Genomic DNA, 22,219 nt, shown 5'->3' with positions numbered 1-22,219 from the left:
ATATGCGTAAGTTTCATTGCGCATATGGTTGTTGGCGCGAAAAGAGATGACCACATGTGGGATCGAGTTCCCAACTGACATAGGAAAATGCTTGGCCGCACCATTAGGCCATCGGGTGTCACCACATAGAAACCTATCGGCTGAAGGTAGCCCTCCGCGCACGTGCGTGTGTGAAATGGGGGAAGAGAGATGAACACAGTTCAAGTTAAATTCCATACAGGCATAACACACAGTTCATCGGCCCAGAAGGTTTAGTTCAACGCCCATAACATAGATAAGACTAAAACGGAGACGAAGAGCGGCGCCGGGGCATCACTACTCCCACGCCGGTCCCTTGCCTTTGTGGTCACCGTTGCGACAGTAGCCCTCTGTGTAGCCATCGCCGGGGGAGAGGGAGGGCGTCGTCAGAGATGTTTGCCGCTCACCGGTGTGTGCTCTCTACCAGGTCTAAATTAGTGTTCACGGCTCAGCTAGCTCTTAGCCCCCATGAATGAGGGCGCCGCCACGCCCAACGGGATCATACAGATCAAATATATGGATGCAAAAGTGTTCAAGGTGTTGCCTTGGTTCATCTACACAGACTCGTTCCCTGAGATGGAGAAGAACATTATTAGCATGGAAGGGGCCGGGTGAAATGCATGAGTCATTCGTTGGTCCACCCTTGGTCAATGTGACATCATCCCTGTCTAGTATCGCTTCACTCCTGTATCTATTCCACCTCGATTCGCCAAGCCCGTCATCCTACGTACAGAAATTATGTGCAATGTTAATCTGCCATTAATTACTTTGAGGCTATCTATGAAAATGCCAGTACGTATTTGGTTAATTATTTTATGTTTTTCTTACCGTTGTCAGTTTTTTCTAGCGTACATTCCCCGTTTCACAATCTTCCCGTCCACCAACGTCTCGTCTACAGTCCAAGCTCTCCGCTCTCGTCTACATCATATCAGCCCCATACCATAGTTCAAAAGCATGCATTCTCTCCAGCTTCTGCAAGTACATGTTTTTTTCCCCCTCATAATACTAGCTAGATACAACTGAAGGAGTCACGTCTTACTGGAAACTCAAACCAATAATTAGGAAATAGGTTTGCTAACATGATATCTTGGTAGTGTAATCCGCTTCTGGGGAGGGATAATAGATCGTACATGTTTTGTGACAGGAGACTAGTGAGGATACAAATGAGATGGATCTTGAACCGTGCACGGTGATTCTTCCTTTCAGTTGCCTTTTCTCCAGCGTTGTGTATTTCTCTGTGCACCATTCCATAACTTTTTTGCTCAAAAAGTATAAGCATCCTGATTCTTGATAGCTTGCACACATGAGTCATGTGTTACTGGAAACCAAAAACAAATAACTAGGAATTATGTTTGCTTTCCATGATATTAATAACTAAAGTTTGTTTTGTAACAGGAGACTAGTGAGGATACTGACGAGACGGGTCTTGAACAGTTCATGGTAAGTCTTCCCAATTATTGGTTTGAGTTTCCAGTAAGACGTGACTCCTGTCTAATTACTCGCCTTTTCTCCCTCCCTTATCCATCTTACTCGATGCATCCCAGATCAAGCATTTTTGTTACTGGTCTCCTCCAGATCTAGTCCATTTTGTTGGTTAATTTGCATCTAAACCATTTTGCAGTGCCCTCTTCTCCAGGAATCGAATGCATCTAAGTGTTCATAGTCCTTATAAGATAGTTAATTATTTTTCTTTTTGTCATCTGAGTGGATCCAAAATTGTAGAGTTGCTGGAAGACTCCATGATGAATTAACCTTGCACACGAAAAATGTGGTCATGATCATCCTTCTATGCTTATAGCACCTCAAGATCTTCATGCACATGTTCAGCTCTTAACATATACCAGTACTTGTTTGTGGCAAGTGAATCATCTAATTTGCAATTGACATATTCTTGGTCAAAGATGAATTTAAGAAATTATATTCTAAATCATAATACATATATTTGTCTCACTCTATTGTGGTTAAAGTGTTGATTTGCTTTTTGGTCGTTTGCGTTTAGTTAATCTAATGAAAGCCTTTTGTCTAAGATGCTAATGTTTTGTGTGATCATTGAACAAATGCAGATCTTTGTCAATATACTCCATGGCAAGACTATCACTCTCAAGGTGACAGGATCAGATACGATCTATGATGTCAAGGCTAAGATTCAGGCAAAGGAGGACATCCCTGCATGCCATCAGAGACTCAAATTTGAAAACGAGTTGCTGGTGGGCAGGTGCACCCTAGAGCATTATAACATGGAGGAGTCGTCTACCCTCACCCTTGACCTCGTCACCCATGGGATGCATATCTTTGTCAGGACATTGACAGGCAAAATCATGACAATTGAGGTTGAGAGAAAAGATAGCATATACAGTGTGAAGGCAAAGGTTTTCGACGAAACTGGCATACCCCCAAGCAGACAACGTCTCATCTTTGCTGGGCATGGGCTGGAGGATGGCCGCACCTTGGTTGACTATAACGTGCAAAATGAATCTACCTTTCATGTTGAGTCGTGCCTCCGAAGAAGATGCGGGATGCGTATTTTTGTCAAGCACTTGACTGGGTTGACCGTCACTTTTCAGGTTTATGGAGATTATACCATTTTTGGTGTGAAGGAAAAGGTTTCTGATGAACTCGGCGTTTGTACGAGCCAACAACGTCTCATGTTTGATGGGAATCAGCTGGAGGATGGCCGCACCTTGGATGACTACAACGTGCAAAATGATTCAACCCTTGCTCTTGTGCTGCGCTTCCCTTGTCCAAAAGGTCATATATACATCTCGGTAAAAACGGTAACTGGGAAGAGCGTCATTGAACATCTGTTTACGGACCGAAAACCCATTGGTGACAGCATAAAAGGGCGGATTTACTCTGAGTTGGGCATTCTCCCGGACCACCAGCAGCTCTCTGACGAGCGCGGCCGCCCCCTGGTTGAAGAGTTATGCCATCCGCGCACCACCGTTCTTCTGCAGATCTGTCCTCCTGGTGGTCAGTGAGATGGATGCCATGGCTGTAGGATCGATGCATGCAACGTTCTATCCAGTGTGACCTGAATCTCCCATGTGTAAGTTCGTCCAGCTTGTATGTGTGTGGTATGCGCCACTCAGTCATAAAATCGTCTGTTTTGTTTGGTGCAGGAGCGAGAGCTCAGAGTACTTAATAATGCCATCGTGTGAAGCTTGAGGTGTAGTTTGCCTAAGTAACTAGATGACTCCCGACACGATTGTTGCGGAAAATATTGCCTAAAATTGATGTTTTACTATGCAAACTAAGTCCTAAGAGAGTTAAATGCACAAAACCGTCATGTTTGTGTCACGATTAGTGGAAAACCACCACTTTATGATTTGTGACATTTCACACCGAACAAAATTTCTATTACAAGGATGCGGAATCGCTAACCTAGCTTTCTAGAGATTGCAACTTAAGTCTTTTCGTCCTAGAGGCTCCCCTTTATATAATAGGTCGAGTCCCTGGATTTATAACAGATTCCGGGTCGTATTGCTGACCCGTATTGTATTCTAACTCTTATTTGCCTTGCCTTCCAAGTTACGAGAATCCTTCACCCAGACCCTCCTCGTCAAGCCGGCCCACCATGAGCCGTCCTCCTGCCAGGTCTTCCCCTGGGCCTTGGGTTTATATGTTTCTAGTACTTTCTAGGAGGCCCTTTCCCCGGCCCCAAGTAATGCGTGATCCATTTCTGCATTTGTGGATTCCACCATTTTTCTTCTTACCTTGTTTTCTGAAAACTGCTTCTGCTCCCTTATGTATGTGACTTCGCTTATTCTCGCGCCAAGTATATGGAGAAAATTCCATATCTTACTTTTTAGCGCAGGTTCTCGTAAGCTTGCCGAGTTCAGGGGTTTCATCCTCCTCTAAAAAAAGGGTCTCATAAGCTTGCTTTGCTTCAGTTCTCTTAGCTCTGCTCGTTAGTCTCTTGCCATGTCGTCCCGATCCTCATTGTTTCGACTAAGCTTTACACAATCTCTAGCTTCATTCGGTTGTATGTATCTAGCACTACTAACAAAAACAGTCATGTACGCAAAACAACAATTGAGAGAATCAATTTCATGTACAAGCTGAACCGAAAGCTTTTGAACGGATGTATAGGTAAGTACCTCCGTGGCTCCGTATCTGAGTCAACAATGTCCAAACAGGTCCTGGAGTCCTCCAACTGATTCTATTCGAGATCCACATTCAACACAGAAAGGTAATGGTATCAGCAGGAACACATAACTTGATAGAAATATGTAATAAGTATGTACTAGTACTTTCCTTATGTATGAGCTTATTACTAGTACACCATCACAAACTAAACCTGGTAGTATTCGATCGGCGCGGAGCTGATCAAACGCAAATCGACTGACACACACTACAGAGAACAGAGAGAGGGAGAGCGGATGGCTAGCCTTACGTCGCCTCGTGCCTGGAAGGGGAACGCCGGCCAGCCCAGTTACAGTTGGTGTCGACTCTGAGATGGGCTAGGCCGCCATGTACACTTGTTATCTACTTTGGGCTTTATGACTAACTTACTGGTCTCCACCAAACGGGCCAACTTATGGGCCTTTTGTATCTCTTCTTTTGAAGTTTGTATCTGTTCTACGAATCGCTAAAAAAATGTTCTACGAAACAACTCCAATTTCCTGATATGATTCTGCATTTAGGGACGCCCCTCGTCATCTGGGCATCAATTCTGCATAGAGAGCTCCCTCAGGGACCGAAACCGCCAAAGGTATGATGCAGGAATACCTTCATGGATTTGACAAGCAAATTGGAGAACGAAACACACATCTTTAATGCTCCGCGTGTCACGGACGACCTTACCATCTCCACATCAAAAGGTCGTCGGTGACAAGCAGCGTATCAAAGTTGCCTTCGAATCAAACGGGTGATTGAGTATATATCTGGAGTAGACATTTCGTCCCTTATCTTTTTTTTTTTGTCGACATTTCATCCCTTAAGTTTCAAAACCAGGAGTTTTTTCGGACAGGAGTAATGCCGGCAGATGTAAACAGCACCAATATAGTCCTAATACCGAAAATTAAGAACCCTGTTAAGATTACAGATTTCCGGCCAATTAGCCTCTGTAATGTAATCTATAAGGTGGTCTCTAAGTGCCTTGTTAACCGTTTGAGGCCGGTGTTGGATGGGATTATTTCTCCAACGCAAAGTGCTTTTATTCCTGGGCAAATGATAACGGGTAACTCTTTGATTGCTTTTGAATGTATTCACCATATGAAGTAGGAAAAGGATCCTACAAGGAGTTTTGGTGCCTACAAGTTTTACTTATCCAAAGCTTATGATTGAGTTGATTGGGATTACCTTAAGCAAATGATGCAAAAGCTTGGCTTTGCTCATCGGTGGGTTGACTGGATTATGTCATGCGTAACCCCGGTGAGATACTCAATAAAATTTAATGGAGCCATCTCTGATTCATTTGCACCATCATGTGGACTACGGCAAGGTGATCCTTTATCCCCGTACTTATTTCTGCTTGTGGCTGATGGGTTGTCAATTCTGTTCAACAAGGGGATAGACTCATCTGATTTGTCCCCGTTGAAGATCACTAGGCGAGCCCCTGGAATATCACATCTACTTTTCGCAGATGACACTCTTTTATTCTTTAAGGCCACTGGGCAACAGGCGAATACTATTAAGCAAATTATCAAGACTTATGAGCAAGCCACTGGCCAACTGTTGAATCCGGCAAAATCCTCTATCCTATTTGGAAAATGCATTGGTATGCTTGGCAGAAAATGTTGCGAGCGAAAGAACAAGGAGGGCTTGGCTTTAGGGATTTCAGACTCTTTAATCAAGCGTTGCTTGCAAGGCAAGCGTGGCGATTGCTAATTCATCCTGACAGTCTTTGTGCAAGGTTGCTTAAGGCTAAATATTACCCAAATGGGAGGTTGGAGGATACTGTCTTTTCGGGTAACCCCTCTCAGTCTTGGCAAGGGGTCTACCATGGTCTTGAGCTGCTGAAGAAGGGGCTTGTGTGGCGCATAGCAAACGGCCAGAATGTGAGAATATGGCGTGACCAATGGCTGATGAGAGGAAACACTAACTCTCTGCTTTCAAGAAGAGGCCGGTGTCGTGTCAAATGGGTGTCCGAACTACTTGATCACAATGGCAACTGGGACCTTCAAAAGCTTCAACAATTCTTCTTGCCGGTTGACGTGGCACAGATCTGCAAGTTAAAACCCTCGCCGCGGCTTGGGGAGGATTTTCTGTCTTGGGCGCCTGAGAGGAGTGGAATTTTCACAGTCAAGAGTGCTTATTGGCTTGCTGCACATGAAATGCTACAGCCATTGATTCCTTCGTCGAGCTCTGTTCCGGATAGCAGCAGAGAAGTGTGGAAACTTATTTGGTCTTGTCCCCCCCCTAAGGTTAAGTCGTTTGCATGGCGATTAGCAACGAATTCTCTGGCGACATGGAAGAACAAGAAGCGGAGAACCTTGGAGGAACGGGACACTTGCCCAGTCTGTGGAAGAGAAGTGGAGGACTCGTTTCATGCGTTATGTGCATGTGATAATGCGCAGCAGCTTTGGTGTGCAATGGAGCGGGTCTGGGAGCTGCCCAAACTCACTGATATAAAACGGCATGACGACTGGTTTATCCAGGCAGTCTGCGATGCCGAAGTACAGCAGCGTGTCCGGTTACTTATGCTCCTGTGGAGGATTTGGCACGTCAGAAACGAAGTTGTTCATGCAAAGCCGGCTCCTCCTGTTGATGGATCACTCCGGTTCCTTGAGAGTTATCTAAATTCTTTGGCAAACTTGAGCGTCGGCCAAGATGCTGATTATGTCAAAGGCAAGATGGTTCCTGCCCAGTGCCTCCCAGAAACGAGTGTGGTCCGTGCTGTACCGATACAAAGCAGTAGCCCTTGGATCCCCCCAAGTGAAGGACGAGTAAAGCTAAATACTGATGGTTCTGTCTTGAATGGAAGTGCGGGAACTGGCATGGTATTGCGGGATCATGATGGAAACATTATCTTCAGCGCTTGCAGATTTGTATGTGATTGTGAGGATGTACTGAGTCTGAGATCTTGGCCATCAAGGAGGGCCTCAGTTTGGCGTTGCGATGGAGCTCATTACCTATAGATGTTGAGTCTGATTGTCTTGATGCTGTTCAAATGGCAAATGATGCGGGTCGCAACTTTTCAAGATATGCCTTTATGATTGGAGAGATTAAGCAAAGTATGGGGGAACGGGACTCTTCTATTGCTCATATCCGCCGCTCGGGCAATTGTGTTAGTCATGTCATGGCTAGTTTTGGTAGAAGGCAGGGTCGAACTATGGTTTGGCTCGGCTCAGCTCCAGATGAAGTCTTATGTATTGCCTCGCGAGATTGTAACCCCTAATTATTGAGTAATAAAAGAGTTATTTCGCAAAAAAAAACCAGGCATGTTTCCTCCAAAACCAGCAAATTAAGCGGTATAGGACTCAAGTTTCCCTGGTTTTGGAATTTTGTGATAGACATTCTATCGAAGAGTTAGCATGCAGCTCCTAGTGCAATTGCACTTGCCTCACATCGTCGGCGATGAGCTGGGCCGTGGCCGCTGGCGACGTGGGGTCATGACGTAGGTCGAATGGCACGTCGCTGCACACTTTGGGCCATCGGACTAGCTCCAGCATGGCGCCGGCGCCGCAGCAGGTAGTATAGCGCGCGCGTACGTCGTGCTCTTGCTGCTCCCGGCCGATGGGAGGGACTCGTCACGGACATGGACCTGGATGCGCTGGACCGTTTAATTTGTCATGGTCATCAACTTCCGGGCGTTGCAGCCGTGCTGTTGCCGCCGGTGTCCGCGCCGCGCGGTGCTTCCAGGGCCGGTTCGAGGAAGTACGTGATGTCCACGGCGCTCCGTCGGGTTATGATGCGAGCCGGATTTCGAGCATGAATTGGAGCTAGCTCCTCCCCATCCACCGGCACACACGGCGGCACTGCACACGCACAACAGCCATTAATGGACGGACGCTCCGCACCTGAGCTCTTTTGGAGTTCCTTCAGGCTAGTCATAGTGAAGAGTAGTAACTTAACTAGTACTCCCTCTGTAAACTAATATAAAAACGTTTAGAATACTTAACATGCATATGTTACTGTCTATGTTACTATCTTCATAGTGGGTAGTTCATATATATGGTGACATAGATGTCTTCATTTATTACTTTGTACACTCATTTTGCATTTGAAAGTGTTATGTGATGGTAACATATCATGTTACTCTATTTGTCTCTCTCCTTATTAACTGCTTGTCACCTCACCATTTTTGCTTATGTGGCATCTATGTTACTACTTATGTTACTCCCACTATGACCATCCTCACTCTTGAGCCCGCCAAATGCGCCTGCCTGGATCTAGCACCGCAGAGGGACATGAGCATGGATAACGGCTCTTGCTCCTAGCTGCTGGCTTGCTGCCGGCGTGCCCGAACTGTTTGATCAAATGCCAACCCGAAATACATTGAGGAGAGACATAATGGGGCGGGGAAAAAAATTCTCAGTCCGGCGTGGCAAACGGGACAGAGGAAACTAGGAACACGTCAGCTCAATACCGCTTTATTTCTGATTTTGGACGAAATATGTCTGGTTTTGAAACATGAGGGGTGAAATGTCGACGGAAAAAAGATGAGGAACCGGATGTCTACTTCCTATAAACTTGAGGGACCAAAACCTTACTTTTCTCTCCTATAAATGTTCAGATGGAGAAAAAGAACTCGTTCTTTTCAGCATGGGCACAACTTTAGGCCTGTGGGCTCTGCTTGGACTTCTAGTTTAGGCTTGGACGCCAATGAACAGATATTTACCCAAATCATTAACTAAAGGTATCCTTTGCAATGAACAAACAAATCTAGCTACTTGTGCTTTTCATTAACTAAAACTCACCAATTAGAAATTAAACTCACTGATTAGAAATTAAATAATAATATTTACATATTCTCCCCACCAAGAAACAAAAATAGAAAAGATAAAAATATTAAGTAAAAAAGAATAATATAGAAACAAAAGAAATATTTACAAAGAAGGGAATAACACAAAAAGAAATGAAAAAAAAGAAAAGAGCGCTCATCTCCTGAAATCAATAATTAAAGGGCACTCTTTGCAAAGATCACTCACACCTTCACATGTAGTGCTAGTGCGCCACTTGTCACAATCTAGAAGTTTTTTTTCTTCATGGAACTGTTTATTCAAAATGTTTTATCTCTTAAATCGTGCATCCAAACCTCGAAATGTTTTCATCATTGGATTCCTTGCGTCAAGATCTTCAAAACTAGATCCCATGTTGATAGGTTTTGACGAACTTTTTTTCCAGAAAAAACCGGACGAAAAAACCAAACTGGGAGCACTTTTTTTTTCTTTTTCGAAATAAGCACGACTATGCCTCTCGCAGAAGTAAATCTGAGCCTCCACAAGAAGTAAATATGTGCCTCTCGCGGAAGGAAAACAATGCCCCTTCTGGAAGGATAAAAAAAGAAAACGTGTTTTTTTTCATTTTTTGAGTGGCACGACTGTGCTTCTCGCGAAAGGAAAAAAACGTGTTTTTTCGTTTCCGAGAGGCACTCGCGAAAAAACATGTTTTTTTTTGTTTCTGAGTGGTACGACTGTGCCTCTCGTGGAAGAAAAAAAACGTGTTTTTTCGCTTCCGAGAGGCACGACTATGCTTCACGCGAAAGCAAATCCGTGCTTCTCGCGGAAGAAGAAAAAGAAAATGTTTGTTCTTTGTTTGCGAGAGACACGATTGTGCCTCTCGCGGAAACAAATCATGCACTTTTCCGTTTCTGAGAGGCACAGGAAGCAAATCTGTGCCTCCTGCGGAAGAAAAAAAAACAAAAGAAAACACATTTTTTCGCGCAAATGTTTCTGTTTCCAGAACCTAAGTGAAACCGGGGAAAACTGAAAAGGCGAAAGAAGTCGGAAAAACCATCAAAAATCCGAAAATGCGTGCGAAAAATAAAAAAGCAAAAATCAAAGGGAGCACCTAGAGCGCAACATGTGACGGTGACTGAGAGCCCGAAGGATTTATTAGCCACCCTAGGTGACCCTTGCGGGGTTCCCGAAGAAGTACTCTTTCGTTAGTTGCTCTCCCCATCTCCTTCCAGTTCCACTCTTACACTCTTCCATATATATATAGCCCATATGTAGCCCATGACAACACCTAAAAACACCAGCTTTCGTAGTAAAGCCCATACAGATAAAAAAGAAAAGAAAAAAAAACTATTTCAGCGACAATTAATATGGATTGAGGGAGTACCATACAGAGGCACAACATGGCCTCTCTGAAACGCAAAAAAAAATTCACCATAGGTTGCCAGGCCTTGCAGCATGTGAGAATCACATACCAGCATGCATCCCGACACATTAATCCAATAGATATGGGGCTGAATATGACTTAACTATTTCTAAGATGACTGAAAATTAGCAAGCCCGTTTAATTAATTTTGTTGCATGCCACCAAGTAAATCGGGATGTGGTTAGATGGCTAAGTGGCTAATACTTCCTCCGTTCCTAAATATAAGTCTTTGGAGGAATTTCACTATGAACCACATACGGATGTATATAGATGCATTTTAGAGTGTAGATTCACTCATTTGCTTCGTATGCAGTTCATAGTGAAATCTCTACAAAGACTTATATTTAGGAACGGAAGGAGTAAATCCGAACGGAGAGAGTAAAAAATAAGATAACATTTTTAAGGCAATAAATACTAATTCAATATAGCTAAAATTTGTTTTTTGATACGTAGTCACCTCAACAATAAAATGCCAAATAAACCACTACGATTGCATACATGTGCCCCATCGTAATTGCAACGCACAGACAATTATATAGGTCATTTTTAACAGAGTATTGACTCGGCACAACATTTCGAGCTTGAAGCCACTCAACGGGAACGTCGCCTCCTATTAAATAAGCATCATTGGAAAGGTGAAAATAAATCAGAAAAAAAAATGTCAAGGCTAGGACTTAACCACTTTTGGCGGAGCTATTGCAAGGTTGAATGGGTCGTGGCCCGTCCAGCCCATGGACTTTGGGCACTATACATCTACTTTCGGGGCCTTGAAACAATAGCCCATAATCTGCTTTCTTCTGTTTGGCCCGCCCACCCTTTGGGTGCAAGCTCAGTCATCAAACTTAACTCTGGTGGGCTGGTTCCACCACAAGAAATCTAACCATCTGAGCAATGCTCATTCGCCAGATGACTAATATGGTTAACAGATTGGCCAAGTCACACATGTCAAAAAAGTGAAATTTTTCCCGGGGATACATATACACATTCCGATTACGCGCGTCAAGTTTCGGTAGAAATCTCGTTTTGTTTTGGGCTATAGGAAAATAAATAAATTTCTGACAGTATATAGGATAAAAAGGGTGCCATTTATGTCAGAGATTTCTCTTTTTTGCATTTCCCAAAATACAAAGTATTTTTTTCTAGATTTTTACCAGGCCTTAGGAATATGTGTATGTATCCACATATTTGTTTTCAGATTATTTTGAGTACCAAAAGTGTGTTTTTGAAAATTTTCAAATACCAAGAGCAGTGGAGCTCGGTAGCTGCAAGCACTTTTCATCCCTCCATCCATCTATATAGGGCCTAATGCGCTTTCGATGTAACTTTGACCGCATGTTAGAGCAATAAAATATGATATGCAAGTTACGCATACTCTCAAATACGTACGTGAAAGATGCTTCCAATGATATAATTTTCACATTATATATCTCATATACTATTAATCTTATCAATAGTCAAAGACAATCTCGAAAAATGCATTAGGCCCTATATATATGTGGATGGAGGGGGTAGCAGGTTTGCATTAAATATTAATTTGTCAACAATTTCCGGTATAGTTTTTATTCTTGAAACTATAGGTGATAAAGATGTTAAATCGCTGAGAAAGGCATAATTGAGGATAAAACAATCATAGGAGCAGACATTAAAAATGAAAATCACCATCGAGTAATCACTGGATGGCGAGTCGATGGCTTCCTATTTCTTCTCCACCTCCAGCAGAAGGGACCGATGGAAGCATAATTCCTCCTCCAACTGTGCCACCTCTCGCGACCTTCTCATCGATCCCCTCCTTCCTGATTGGACGAGATCTCCCCGAAGTGCGACTGGAGGAAGGCACGAGAGGGGCCGATGAACTCGTGATTGGGGCTCGTATCGAGGTGGCGGATCACATCGTGAGCACACGAGTTATCCGGGACAGAGCGAGTCATGGAGGCGAGGACGGATCGCAGACGAGGCCTGCCATATGCTCAAATTCTCAGGCGTATAGTGGGTTTTCTCCCCTGGGTAAAGTAATACTTCCTCCGTCCCAGAATTCTTGTCTTAGATTTGTCTAAATACGGATGTATCAAGTCATGTTTTAGTATTAGATACATCCGTATCTAGACAAATTTAAGACAAGGATTTTGGGACGGAGGGAATATATAGATACATGAGGGCAAGAGTTCGGATGTCGAACGCTTCGATCTTGAAAACGGGTCTGGAAACAGGGATGTGCGGGGCGACGAAAAAAGAGGCAAGCTATTGTACTACAAAACGAACGACGTCGCTGGCTTAGTTGGGCCATAGCAGGTGGGTTGAGGGAACGCCATTGCCCATTGATGCACCTAATTAACTGGGTCGGCCCATACCTAGCAATTGATCGATCGGTGGAAACCAAGCACACGACATATGAAGGCACATGCCGAGCAATAGTGGAATCATCATACGATTGATTGATGACCAAACGTAGGAAACAAAGCGTAAGATTAGTGCCACCTCGGATATAGAAAATGATATGCATGGGCGAAGTGGACGAATGACAGACGGACGAAATTATGGTGGCAAGAAGCAATAGCCTCTTCATTAATATATATATATATATATATATATATATATATATATATAAAATAGGTATAGATTCCTGTCACATGTAGCTAAAGTGGAAAAAGAAAGGGAAACCTCAGAAAATGCCATCGGAGGCCGAGCTCCACGGAGCTCATTTAGAAATTTCATTTTTCCAGATCGTGAATTTTCTAAATTTATTTGTGAACACACATACACATGTATACTACATATGTGCAAAAATTCACAGCATTATACTTCCACATGTGGCGCACAGGAAAAAGACAAACACACATTTTTAAACAGGCCTTCTATTTTTGTTGTTGGGCCGCAATTTTGTTTTTTTGTACAGCCTACAAATCACAACATTGTTAAACAAAATTTAACACGTTCTTGCGGAATGCATATATGTTTCCATGGATTTTTTCATATTTTTTTGAAACTTCTAAATATGCTTTCTGAGATTTTCAAAATTCCGAGCTCAAGGGCCTCCAAAAATCGGCACTCGGGAAACCTCGTTCTTTTCAGCATGGGCGCAACGTTGGGCCTATATGATACGAGCCTAGTTTAGACTTGGAAGCCAACAAACAGATGTCGTCAACCATAATACACTGGTGAGAAGTTAGGGTAGGAGGAAGAACAGCAGCTGCCGCTAGCGCTTCTTTCAGGCCCCTCGCCTTCATTTTTCATATTGGGGCTGAGAGATGGGGATGCCTCAGATGTTAGAGTTTTGTGGCCTCCATCAGCATCTCATTAATGAAAGGGGCTTTTGTTTTGCGAATGAATTTACTCTCTTTTTCTGTGGCGGAAAGGTTTGTGCTCTTGCAGAATCTCAGACGGTTCATAATAGAATAACGTAAAGGGCAGAATCCCTTCCGCCCTGCCACCGCCCGCTCCAACCCCAAACCCGATCCCCCACGCCATCACCTTTCCCGCCGCTGCCCCTCGTTTCCCGTCGGCTCACACTCCACTCCACAGTCCTCACTCCTCACTGAGGCCAGCCCAGACCTTGCTTTTCCAGCTCTGCTTTCGGGCTTAAAGACACGCCACACCCGCGCGGCCCTCGAGGGAACTGCGACAGACGATGGCGTCGGAGACCGCGCCGTTCTGCGTCACGGGGGCGGCGGGCAAGGGCGGCGCGTCCGCGGCGCACTGGCCGCACGGCCACGCCGTGCTCGCCGCGCGCATCCACGATGCGCTCGTCCTCCTCTGCTTCTCATCCCTGCTCGCGCCCGCGCCCGTGCCCAACCTCGTCGCCGGCCCCTCCCTCCCCTTCCCCACCTCCTTCCCGCAGCAGCCGCAGCAGGAGAACGACGACGGCAACGAGGAAACCCTCTACGCCTTCAACCCCGCGCTACTGCTTTTCTTCTCCCCCACCTCCTGTCAAGCCACCCAACCTTGCCGGCCGAACCGTGTCCGGCTGCCAGTTGGTGATGTTACCCTGCTCGTGTCGCTGCTGCCCCTAGCCATCCCTCTGACCACCGACCATGAACTCGGCCAGCAACCCTACACCCTAAACCTGCAAACCCGTTTTCTCTCCTTCGACGGCAAGCCGTGTCTTCCCTGCCTCCTGCGTTGAGGTCCTCGCGAGGCCTCACCCGGACGTGGCTGCCAGCATTGCCCCGCATCGGCCTCCGGTGCTAGGCGAAATCGACTGAATTGGACAAATTTTCAAGTTGCTCGGCTAACAGCAAATCTGGTGCTCCCTCCGTTCCAAAGTATAGTGCGTCCTCGATTTCGTGCTTCAACTTTAACAATAAATTTAACGATTTCGTGCTTCAACTTTAACAATAAATTTAACCAACGAGACCGACTGCGGCGGAAGCAAAAATTATACTAGTGAATTTGTATTCAAAAGAAGTTTTCAATTATATAATTCCGCCGCAGTCGGTCTCGTTGGTTAAATTTATGGTCAAAGTTGAACCTTAAAAAGCGTGGGCGCGCTATATTTTGAAACGGAGGGAGTATGTAATTATATAAATGACAGCGATATCAATCAAGATTAGCAATCTCTACTCCTAATGGACGAGTTGGTTGAATAGTCCCCCCACTTTCGTCTGGTTTTTTTCGACTGGTTTTTTTCGTCCCCCACACCCACCACACGCACGCAAAAAAAAAACCAGTCGAAAAATCCACGAAGGTTAACCTACGAAAAAAAGCCAGGCGCTCGCTCCCTCGTGCCCTCGATGCACTTGCCCACCGCCGCTCTCCTCTGCCCCAACCCCAATCCCGCCGCCGCCTCAATCCCACCGCCGCCGGCCTCCTCCTCCTCTAGCGCCTCCGCTCCAGCCCCTCACCTTCTCATCCTGGATCCGCACGACAAGGTGTGGGGCTATGGGAGAGAAGGCTCCATATCGCGCGACAAGGTGAGGGGGCGCCCAGATCCGCAGCGGCACCACCGCGCCCTCGTCCACCTGGCCCTCGAGGTCGGCCATGGAGGTCCGGCCCGACCAATGGATGGATGGGGATGAAACCCTAGCCCAACACCCACCCATGGATGGATGGGGATGGGGCGACGACGGCGGCGGCGGCGGCGGCCTTCTCTCGGTGCTTGCTGATGTGGTGGACATCGACGTCGGTGACGGGTTGCAGCACGTAGACATCAAAGGTATTGACGCCCTCCATCCTCCTCCCCTCGCCTCCCCTCCCCTCACCTCATCTTCTTCTTCTGGATTTTTTGATTTGATCGGTGCGGTTGGTTTCTGCAGGCTGCGGGTGTGACGGAGGAGCACCATGGCGGGCGTGCAGACCATGGCTCGCTATGGAAGGCCCTTCCCTTCCCTCTCTCTGTTCGGGCCATGCTCAGGCAGTCTTTTCTCTTCTCTTCCCGCAAAAAAAGTCTTTTCTCTTCATGATCTGAACATGTTGGAGGCCATTATTTCTCCACTGCCGGAGTCTAGCCTCCCTCCGTGGGATGCCATGGAGATGAAACTCCCCTCGACGAAAGTGGGTACCAATCCCTCCTCCCCTACCCTTGTCTTCTTCTTCATCTCCAACATCTGATGTCTGCTTGTATTGTGTCAAGGAATTCAAGGGCATGTGGGAGAGAGAGGAGGTCCATGGAGAAGAAGCTCTGCTCCAACCCTCCCTGCCTCCTAATACAAGATGTCTTTTTTTGTGTGTGCTTGTATTGCAGCAGCCATGTGCGTATCAAAAAAAGGGTCCAGTTTGCAGCAGTCACATGATATGGACATGTTTTTTCATCACAATTGGATTTTTGGATTTACTAGGCTAATTGGTGGTGGTTGCTGCTGTTGTTGTTGTTTTAGCAGCAGCAGCAGCAGGCGGAGTGACGATGTTGGCTATGTGCAGGCCATGGAGGCTTTGATGAGCACGAGGGGAAGGCCGCTGCTTCAACCCCGTTAAGGTCTGCTGCTTCGAATTGTCCCTGATCGGTCGATTTCTTCTTGCTTTCCCGTTAAGGATTTCTTCTTGATGTTTATATTATTGGATTGCCTGTATATTTTGTAACCCGTGGAGTTAGTATGACCTGCCTGGCAACCTGTATTTTACTGGAGAAAATGTTGAACAGTATGCTTGTTATTTTGAATGCTTGCGGCAAAGGGATGGGCTTGCACCCTTTTATGTTCTAGACTAGGCATGCTAATGAAAACATTCCCGTACATGTAGGTCATGTGCATATAAACTCCACTTCTTATATTACTTATCTATCCTTTAACAGCTTACGTGTGGGATTTGCTTCGGAAGTTGTCCACGTGAGTCAATGGGTGCTGCTTCATGTGGGCATCCTTTCTGTGGTGTATGTTGGAGAGGTTTCGTTCTCTTGTTATCCCCTTGCTTTGGATGGTCCTACTTTACACCGCCCTTGCCTATATAATTGTGCCATGAATATGCAGGTTACACACCTGATGATGTTTACGGCTAGGCACAGGAACAAGCAGAGGCCGAGGAAGTGCGGGCACGCGCAGCTGGCCTTGGCAGGTGTAGGAACCGTGCGAGGAAGGTTCAGCGCGCTGCACAAGTCGGGCCACGCCCGGAGCGCCGTACCAACGCATGTGTGCGTGGTCGGTGGGTTAGCCAAGATCTGCATTCTGCGACTTTATCTTCACCATGGACACAAGCAAGGACTGATTGGTGGTTCTTGGTAGCGGTGCCGAGCATCGGCGGATCGAAGTGGTCGAGGTCGCGGTTAATCCACCAGGACGAGACATGCATCTTGGAGCTAGCGCAGAGGGGGGAAGAAGCAGGTTGGTATGGCCCGGTATGTCCAGTTCTTCCCATGAAGGTCACATGCCTAACTTCGTGCTAGACATTGCTAACTTAGCCACTTGATGTTAAACTCTGTATGTGTAACTAGACCTAGCACCACTCAATGATTCGATGTGTTAAATTAAAGTACCAATTAGGCATGTTCACCCCTTTGTACATGTGTGTTGTTGCATTGCTTACTATATCTTGTTGTATATGATGGCCCATTGTCAGCTATACAACTTATGAATTCTGTCAAGTTCAGTTCAGATTTGATTTTTTTTCACCTCTTTTTGCATGGACAATGTGTCTGGTGTTTAAATAATGGCTACTTGAAATTCATAGGCATTGTGAGGTCAAAAAGTATTCCATTTTGACTCCTTTATTCAGTATGGTTCAAAGTTGTTAGCTGCTACACCTACAGGTGGAAAACTTACGGCATTCTAAAATTAAGCAGCAACCTTTATTGCCGGTCATTTAAAATTGCAGTGACAAGACAACTGCTGACACAGAGTTCTACCTCTCTGACTGAAATAGGAACTTTTGCGCAAAGAAAACACACAGGGCAGGAACATGACTACTCTTCCCGTTCCAAGTTTTTGATCGATCGAACTCTTCGGTGACCAGAAAATGAGAAAAAGGCAGGCCGTCGATGTACAAACCACAGGTGCTCGGACGCACGGCCGGCATCATGGTCGTCATAACTCATAACCCATGAGGTGGTGACCAAGCAAGAAAGGAAGGTTAGTTGACTCTCCTCTAATTCCTTTTTTTGCTGAGAAACTCTCCTCTCCAATTCTGGTTGTCTTAGTTAGTCCTTGGAAATCTCCCAACATTAGATTAATTTATGCATTAAAAACTATAAAGAGTACAATAGTAGAAACTATAGCCATAGGAACTAATTATAGAAACTAATTAGAATATTTCAGATTCATCCATGTAGACATGAAGAGGAAGAGAACCGAATCTATTCATAAATTTTACAGGCTAATTGATTCAGTTTGTCAATGTCCATGCCAACATGATAGTAATGCAAGTACGAACAATGTGGAGAGTATTTCATTGGAAGTAATGTTATTTTCCTTTCTTTACCATGCACCTTCAAATATTATGAACCTAATCTCAAATAACATTACAAGGGCCTGAATGATTCAGTACTGGAATTACATAATGGGCTTTCAGGCTTGCAGGCATTTTTCATGTAAAATTGTTATTCTTGCTAAAATTGTATAGCTGTCCTGCGTGCACCTGAACATTTTTGCATAGATCTATTATGATAGCTATGTCGAAACTCAATATTGTATAACATGTTTTTTTGTATGAGTGATATCAGCTTTCTGAGTCAGATAATTTTATCGTAAGTGCTTAACTTGATGACTTTGTAAACTTGCAAGACAGAAATTTCATTCTGTAAGGAAGTGAAAGACCTTCTCATTTTCTGATTGTTCTACCTCTCTGACTGAAACAGGAACTTTCGCGCAAAGAAAACACACACAGGGCAGGAACATGACTACTCTCGCCCTTCCATGTTTCTGATCGATCGAACTCTTCGGTGACCAAAAAATGAGAAAAGGGCAGGTCGTCGATGTACAGACCACAGGCGCTCGGACGCACGGCCGGCATCATGGTCGTCATAGCTCATAACCCATGAGGGGGTGACGAAGCAAGAAGGAAGGTTAGTTGACTCTCCTCTAATTCTTTTTTTTGTTGAGAAACTCTCCTCTCCGATTCTGATTGTCTTAGTTAGTCCTTGGAAAGCTCCCAACATTAGATTAATTTATGCATTAAAAACTACAAAGAGTACAATAGTAGAAACTATAGTCATAGAAACTGATGTGGGTTGCAGAACTCCCGGGCGACGAGCCCAATGGCCTTGTACTTCGCCCGGACAAGCACCATTGGGCCGACGTTGCAGCCAGCGGCTGCGGCCATGCATTCGGAAATTCCATGGCATGATGCATATAAATTGGATCTGTAGGTGGGTTCAGAAGATGATTTTTTTCTATGCTTCTCCTATGGTGGGTTCGGTTTTGCATTACTCAATTTTGCTAATGTGTCATTTCTGCAATGTACCTTCAATTTTTTTAGTATACTAATTTCAAATGATTACATAATTTTCTATGGATCAGATTCATGAAGCTCCAAGCGAGCAAGAAGTTTCAGTCCACCTTTACTCATGGCCTCCCCTTCTCGTCTGGTAACTCACGTGCTCACTTTGTCCCGAAGATAGCATGAACTAATCTTTTATCAGGCAACAAATGCCATGTCCTAGCACTGGCCAAAATCCCTTTTTCATGTGTGAACCATATACAGAAAACTGCATGATACATACTGGAATCTGGTGCTCACTTTTAGAATAGCTGGTTTTTTTCACCCAACTAGAGAACTTAGGAAGGCTATTTTTTTTCTTCTTTTGTTACGACTTTTTCAGTCTTTTGGGTTAACAAGTGGTTTTTTTCTTTCGCCTTTAGGTTGCATAAGTGCAATTGCAACTGTATGCGTTCACTAGCGACAAAACCCGTAGATAAATATACATGCCTATTACATGTTGATGCTGCCAGCTCTTGTTATACATTTATTTTGCAGCGGTTGCTCTGTTCAATCGTGGTCCATGCTCTGTTTAATGCACATGTCGGATCAAAATCAAAATGAAATTAGTATAGCTTGTCTAACCACATTCGGACTCCTAATTTTAAGTTTTTGTCTTGCTCTCAAGTGGACGGCCTTGGCAATCTGAACAAGCTTTACGCGACTGGCACTCTTGTTGATCCCATATGAGTCATTAAGCCGTTTTGTGCGCAAGGTTGAGATAGTTGGGGCCTGTAACTGTGTTTTGGTGAGCTTCTTCCTTCCTTTGAGGGTTTCCCAATCCCTTCTCAATCCAAAGTTCTGGCTCAGGCTGTGACTACAACTTTTATTGACCTAGATCTGATGGTGATAGTTAGGAATAATTCAAATTTTTTTCATGGTTTATTGAACTGCACCACACATAAGTAATAGATATTAACCTATGTTAACACTAATATTTGTAATTTGTTACATCATGATGTTTAATATTGCCAGGGGTTTTTTCTTGAAAAGAAAATATAAAATTTACACCTCTTGCACCACTGATAGAGATGTGCCTTGCTGTAATAAGATGATGGGCTCATGACTTATCTTTCTTGGACAAAACAAGGAATCTAGCCATAACTATGTACATATCTGGATACTCATCTTTTTTTTCTCAAGCTATCATGTCAAGTGTAGAGGAAATGATGATATACAGAATAAGGAGAAAGACATGCTGACAGTACATATGGTTCCAATTTTCATCACACTATGTGCTAATATATGCTCTCAATGATAATATGCCACCTTGCGCTATCTACACACGTAACATGTTCTTCTTTTGTATAATTATACACTATAAAATTATTGTATGCTTACCTTTGGTGGAATTTCAGAGTTGAAAGGACATCAAGTTTCCACGCGAGGGGAGTTAATTTTGGTTGTCCTTTGTTTCATAAAAAATGTTGGTAGCATTTAGAACTATGTTTATTTGGTGTAACCGGAATTAATCACTGGTTAAACATGTAGAAGGAGTCTCTCTATTGGAAGGGGAAAATATAATATTAGACACCATTTATTTTTCTGCTCGCTGATGCATGCAATGTATCATTTGGCCTTGATTTAATGTACTGCACTTTTCTTCATTGCTCTTTGTTCTTTAATAAGTCAGACTCATATAGAACCTGATATTTCTTAGTGATGCCTTCAGATCCCATGAATGTCATTTTGCACCGAAGGTTTGTAACCATTGGGGAATGTTTTCTTGCTCTGATGTATCAAGTTGCCATGGGGGTGATCTAGAGGTGAAAGCTAGCAAGCCATCTCCTGATAATTTCCTTACTAGCAAGCTTAATGCGGAACACTTATATTTCAGTACTTGTTTGTTTAATTGTGTTATTTATCTGCAGGTCTCTTCCTTGTCCAAAGTATGTCATACCTAATCAAGACATGTTCATTTAATTTACCCGTCATGTAAATGACACAACATGATTCACTTGTGTATAGTGTAAAAATATATTTATTTATGGTACACAGGTGTTCAAATTATAGTTGTGAAACGTGTATAGTGTAAAAATATAATTATTAAGGGATGTGACGTCACAGTGGTCGTGCCCCGTCTTCTCCGAGTCTCTGCTTGTGGTTTGTGTTCTTTAGATCTGTTCATGCCCTGATATTGCTATCTGATTTCATCTTCTCTGGACTAATTAGGGCTTTGCTTTTGTTTGCACCAATTCGAGATAATGGTCATGACATGCAGCAGCTAAGACAACAAGGTCAAGCCCAGGCTTAGGCCTGATGATGAACACAATTAGATGCGGGTAGTTCCTTGCATCCTCATGTTAGAACTACTTTTTTTTACGCTCTTGCTGCTGCAGATTAGCTACCTACTTACCTTTAAACACAATGTGTCTGAGATAACACGGCGAATAGTCCAGACAACGACACCCCCTCTATGGGCTTGAATTGTGGTCCTGGGCGCTTGTTTGATGTTCGAACATGCCCGGACGTATGAGGGAGAAATGCGTTTCGACCTTGAAGACGACCTTAATCATTTGTTTATTTTATTTATATGCATGGTAGCCCGTAGCAACGCACGGGCGTTCTACTAGTAGTATGTAGTTTTTGACGATGCGTGTTGACAAGTGTACTACATCCAGATCCAGAGGAAGTACTACTACTACTTGTACGTGCCAACAAATCAAATCGTGTACACAGACCTTATTTAAGAGTAGGCTGACACGTGTTGACTAAGATATCCCATTCGTACATGTCAGATGGCATTTAAGGAAATCAGATTCGTACTACTTACCTTTGATTTGAATACTATAAGGTAGTCAGCCGATTGTCCGGAGTAAGTATACGAGATTCTATGCTTATTATCTTACCTTCTCTTCACCACGTGTCTCTCTATCATTGGTTCGTTCTTCTTCTGGCGATTACAAATTAATTAAGGAAAAGTATTAAAATCAACCGGTTGATTTCTCTACTCCGTAAACCGCCTCCTCCACTTGACACGTGCTCCTGTGAGGCCCACCCACCGCTCTCCCACCTTGCCTTATCTTTTCCCAAGCCGTTCTAGCCGGTCGTCTTCTTCCTTCTTTTCTCCTCATCTCTCTGACTCTCTCTGCAACCT

The 22,219-nt window shown here is 44.3% G+C and overlaps 2 protein-coding genes across 17 annotated transcripts; both read left to right on the top strand.

Annotated features, from left to right (window-relative positions):
• The first annotated feature begins 486 nt into the window (after window positions 1-486).
• LOC123146414 (polyubiquitin 11-like) lies at window positions 487-2,996 on the top strand. Its single transcript, XM_044566066.1, has 3 exons — window positions 487-555; window positions 1,414-1,458; window positions 2,082-2,996. Exons 1-3 carry the CDS (start codon window positions 487-489, stop codon window positions 2,994-2,996), a joined length of 1,029 nt encoding a protein of 342 aa, XP_044422001.1.
• Window positions 2,997-14,973: 11,977 nt separating this feature from the next.
• LOC123142884 (uncharacterized) lies at window positions 14,974-21,195 on the top strand. 16 transcript variants are annotated; one of them, XR_006470615.1, is made up of 13 exons: window positions 14,977-15,433; window positions 15,534-15,771; window positions 15,851-15,968; window positions 16,138-16,192; window positions 16,508-16,598; window positions 16,718-17,033; window positions 17,524-17,777; window positions 18,503-18,709; window positions 18,881-19,012; window positions 19,164-19,231; window positions 19,751-19,870; window positions 20,795-20,888; window positions 20,994-21,195. XR_006470615.1 is itself a non-coding variant. In XM_044561590.1 (6 exons), exons 2-6 carry the CDS (start codon window positions 15,559-15,561, stop codon window positions 16,932-16,934), a joined length of 729 nt encoding a protein of 242 aa, XP_044417525.1. In that variant the 5' UTR covers window positions 14,995-15,433; window positions 15,534-15,558; the 3' UTR covers window positions 16,935-17,515. The 16 variants fall into 16 exon arrangements, 1 of the variants encoding a protein (XP_044417525.1); XR_006470614.1 differs by having other exon boundaries at window positions 18,881-19,052; XR_006470628.1 differs by having other exon boundaries at window positions 14,983-15,433; window positions 16,508-16,585; window positions 16,683-17,047; window positions 17,572-17,777; window positions 18,881-19,052.
• The last annotated feature ends 1,024 nt before the right edge of the window (window positions 21,196-22,219 follow it).

This window comes from Triticum aestivum, chromosome 6D, assembly GCF_018294505.1.
Source record: "Triticum aestivum cultivar Chinese Spring chromosome 6D, IWGSC CS RefSeq v2.1, whole genome shotgun sequence".
Taxonomy (NCBI): domain Eukaryota; kingdom Viridiplantae; phylum Streptophyta; class Magnoliopsida; order Poales; family Poaceae; genus Triticum; species Triticum aestivum.
The sequence above is the reverse complement of the archived record's forward strand: the minus strand, read 5'-3'. Positions and strand labels throughout refer to the sequence as shown.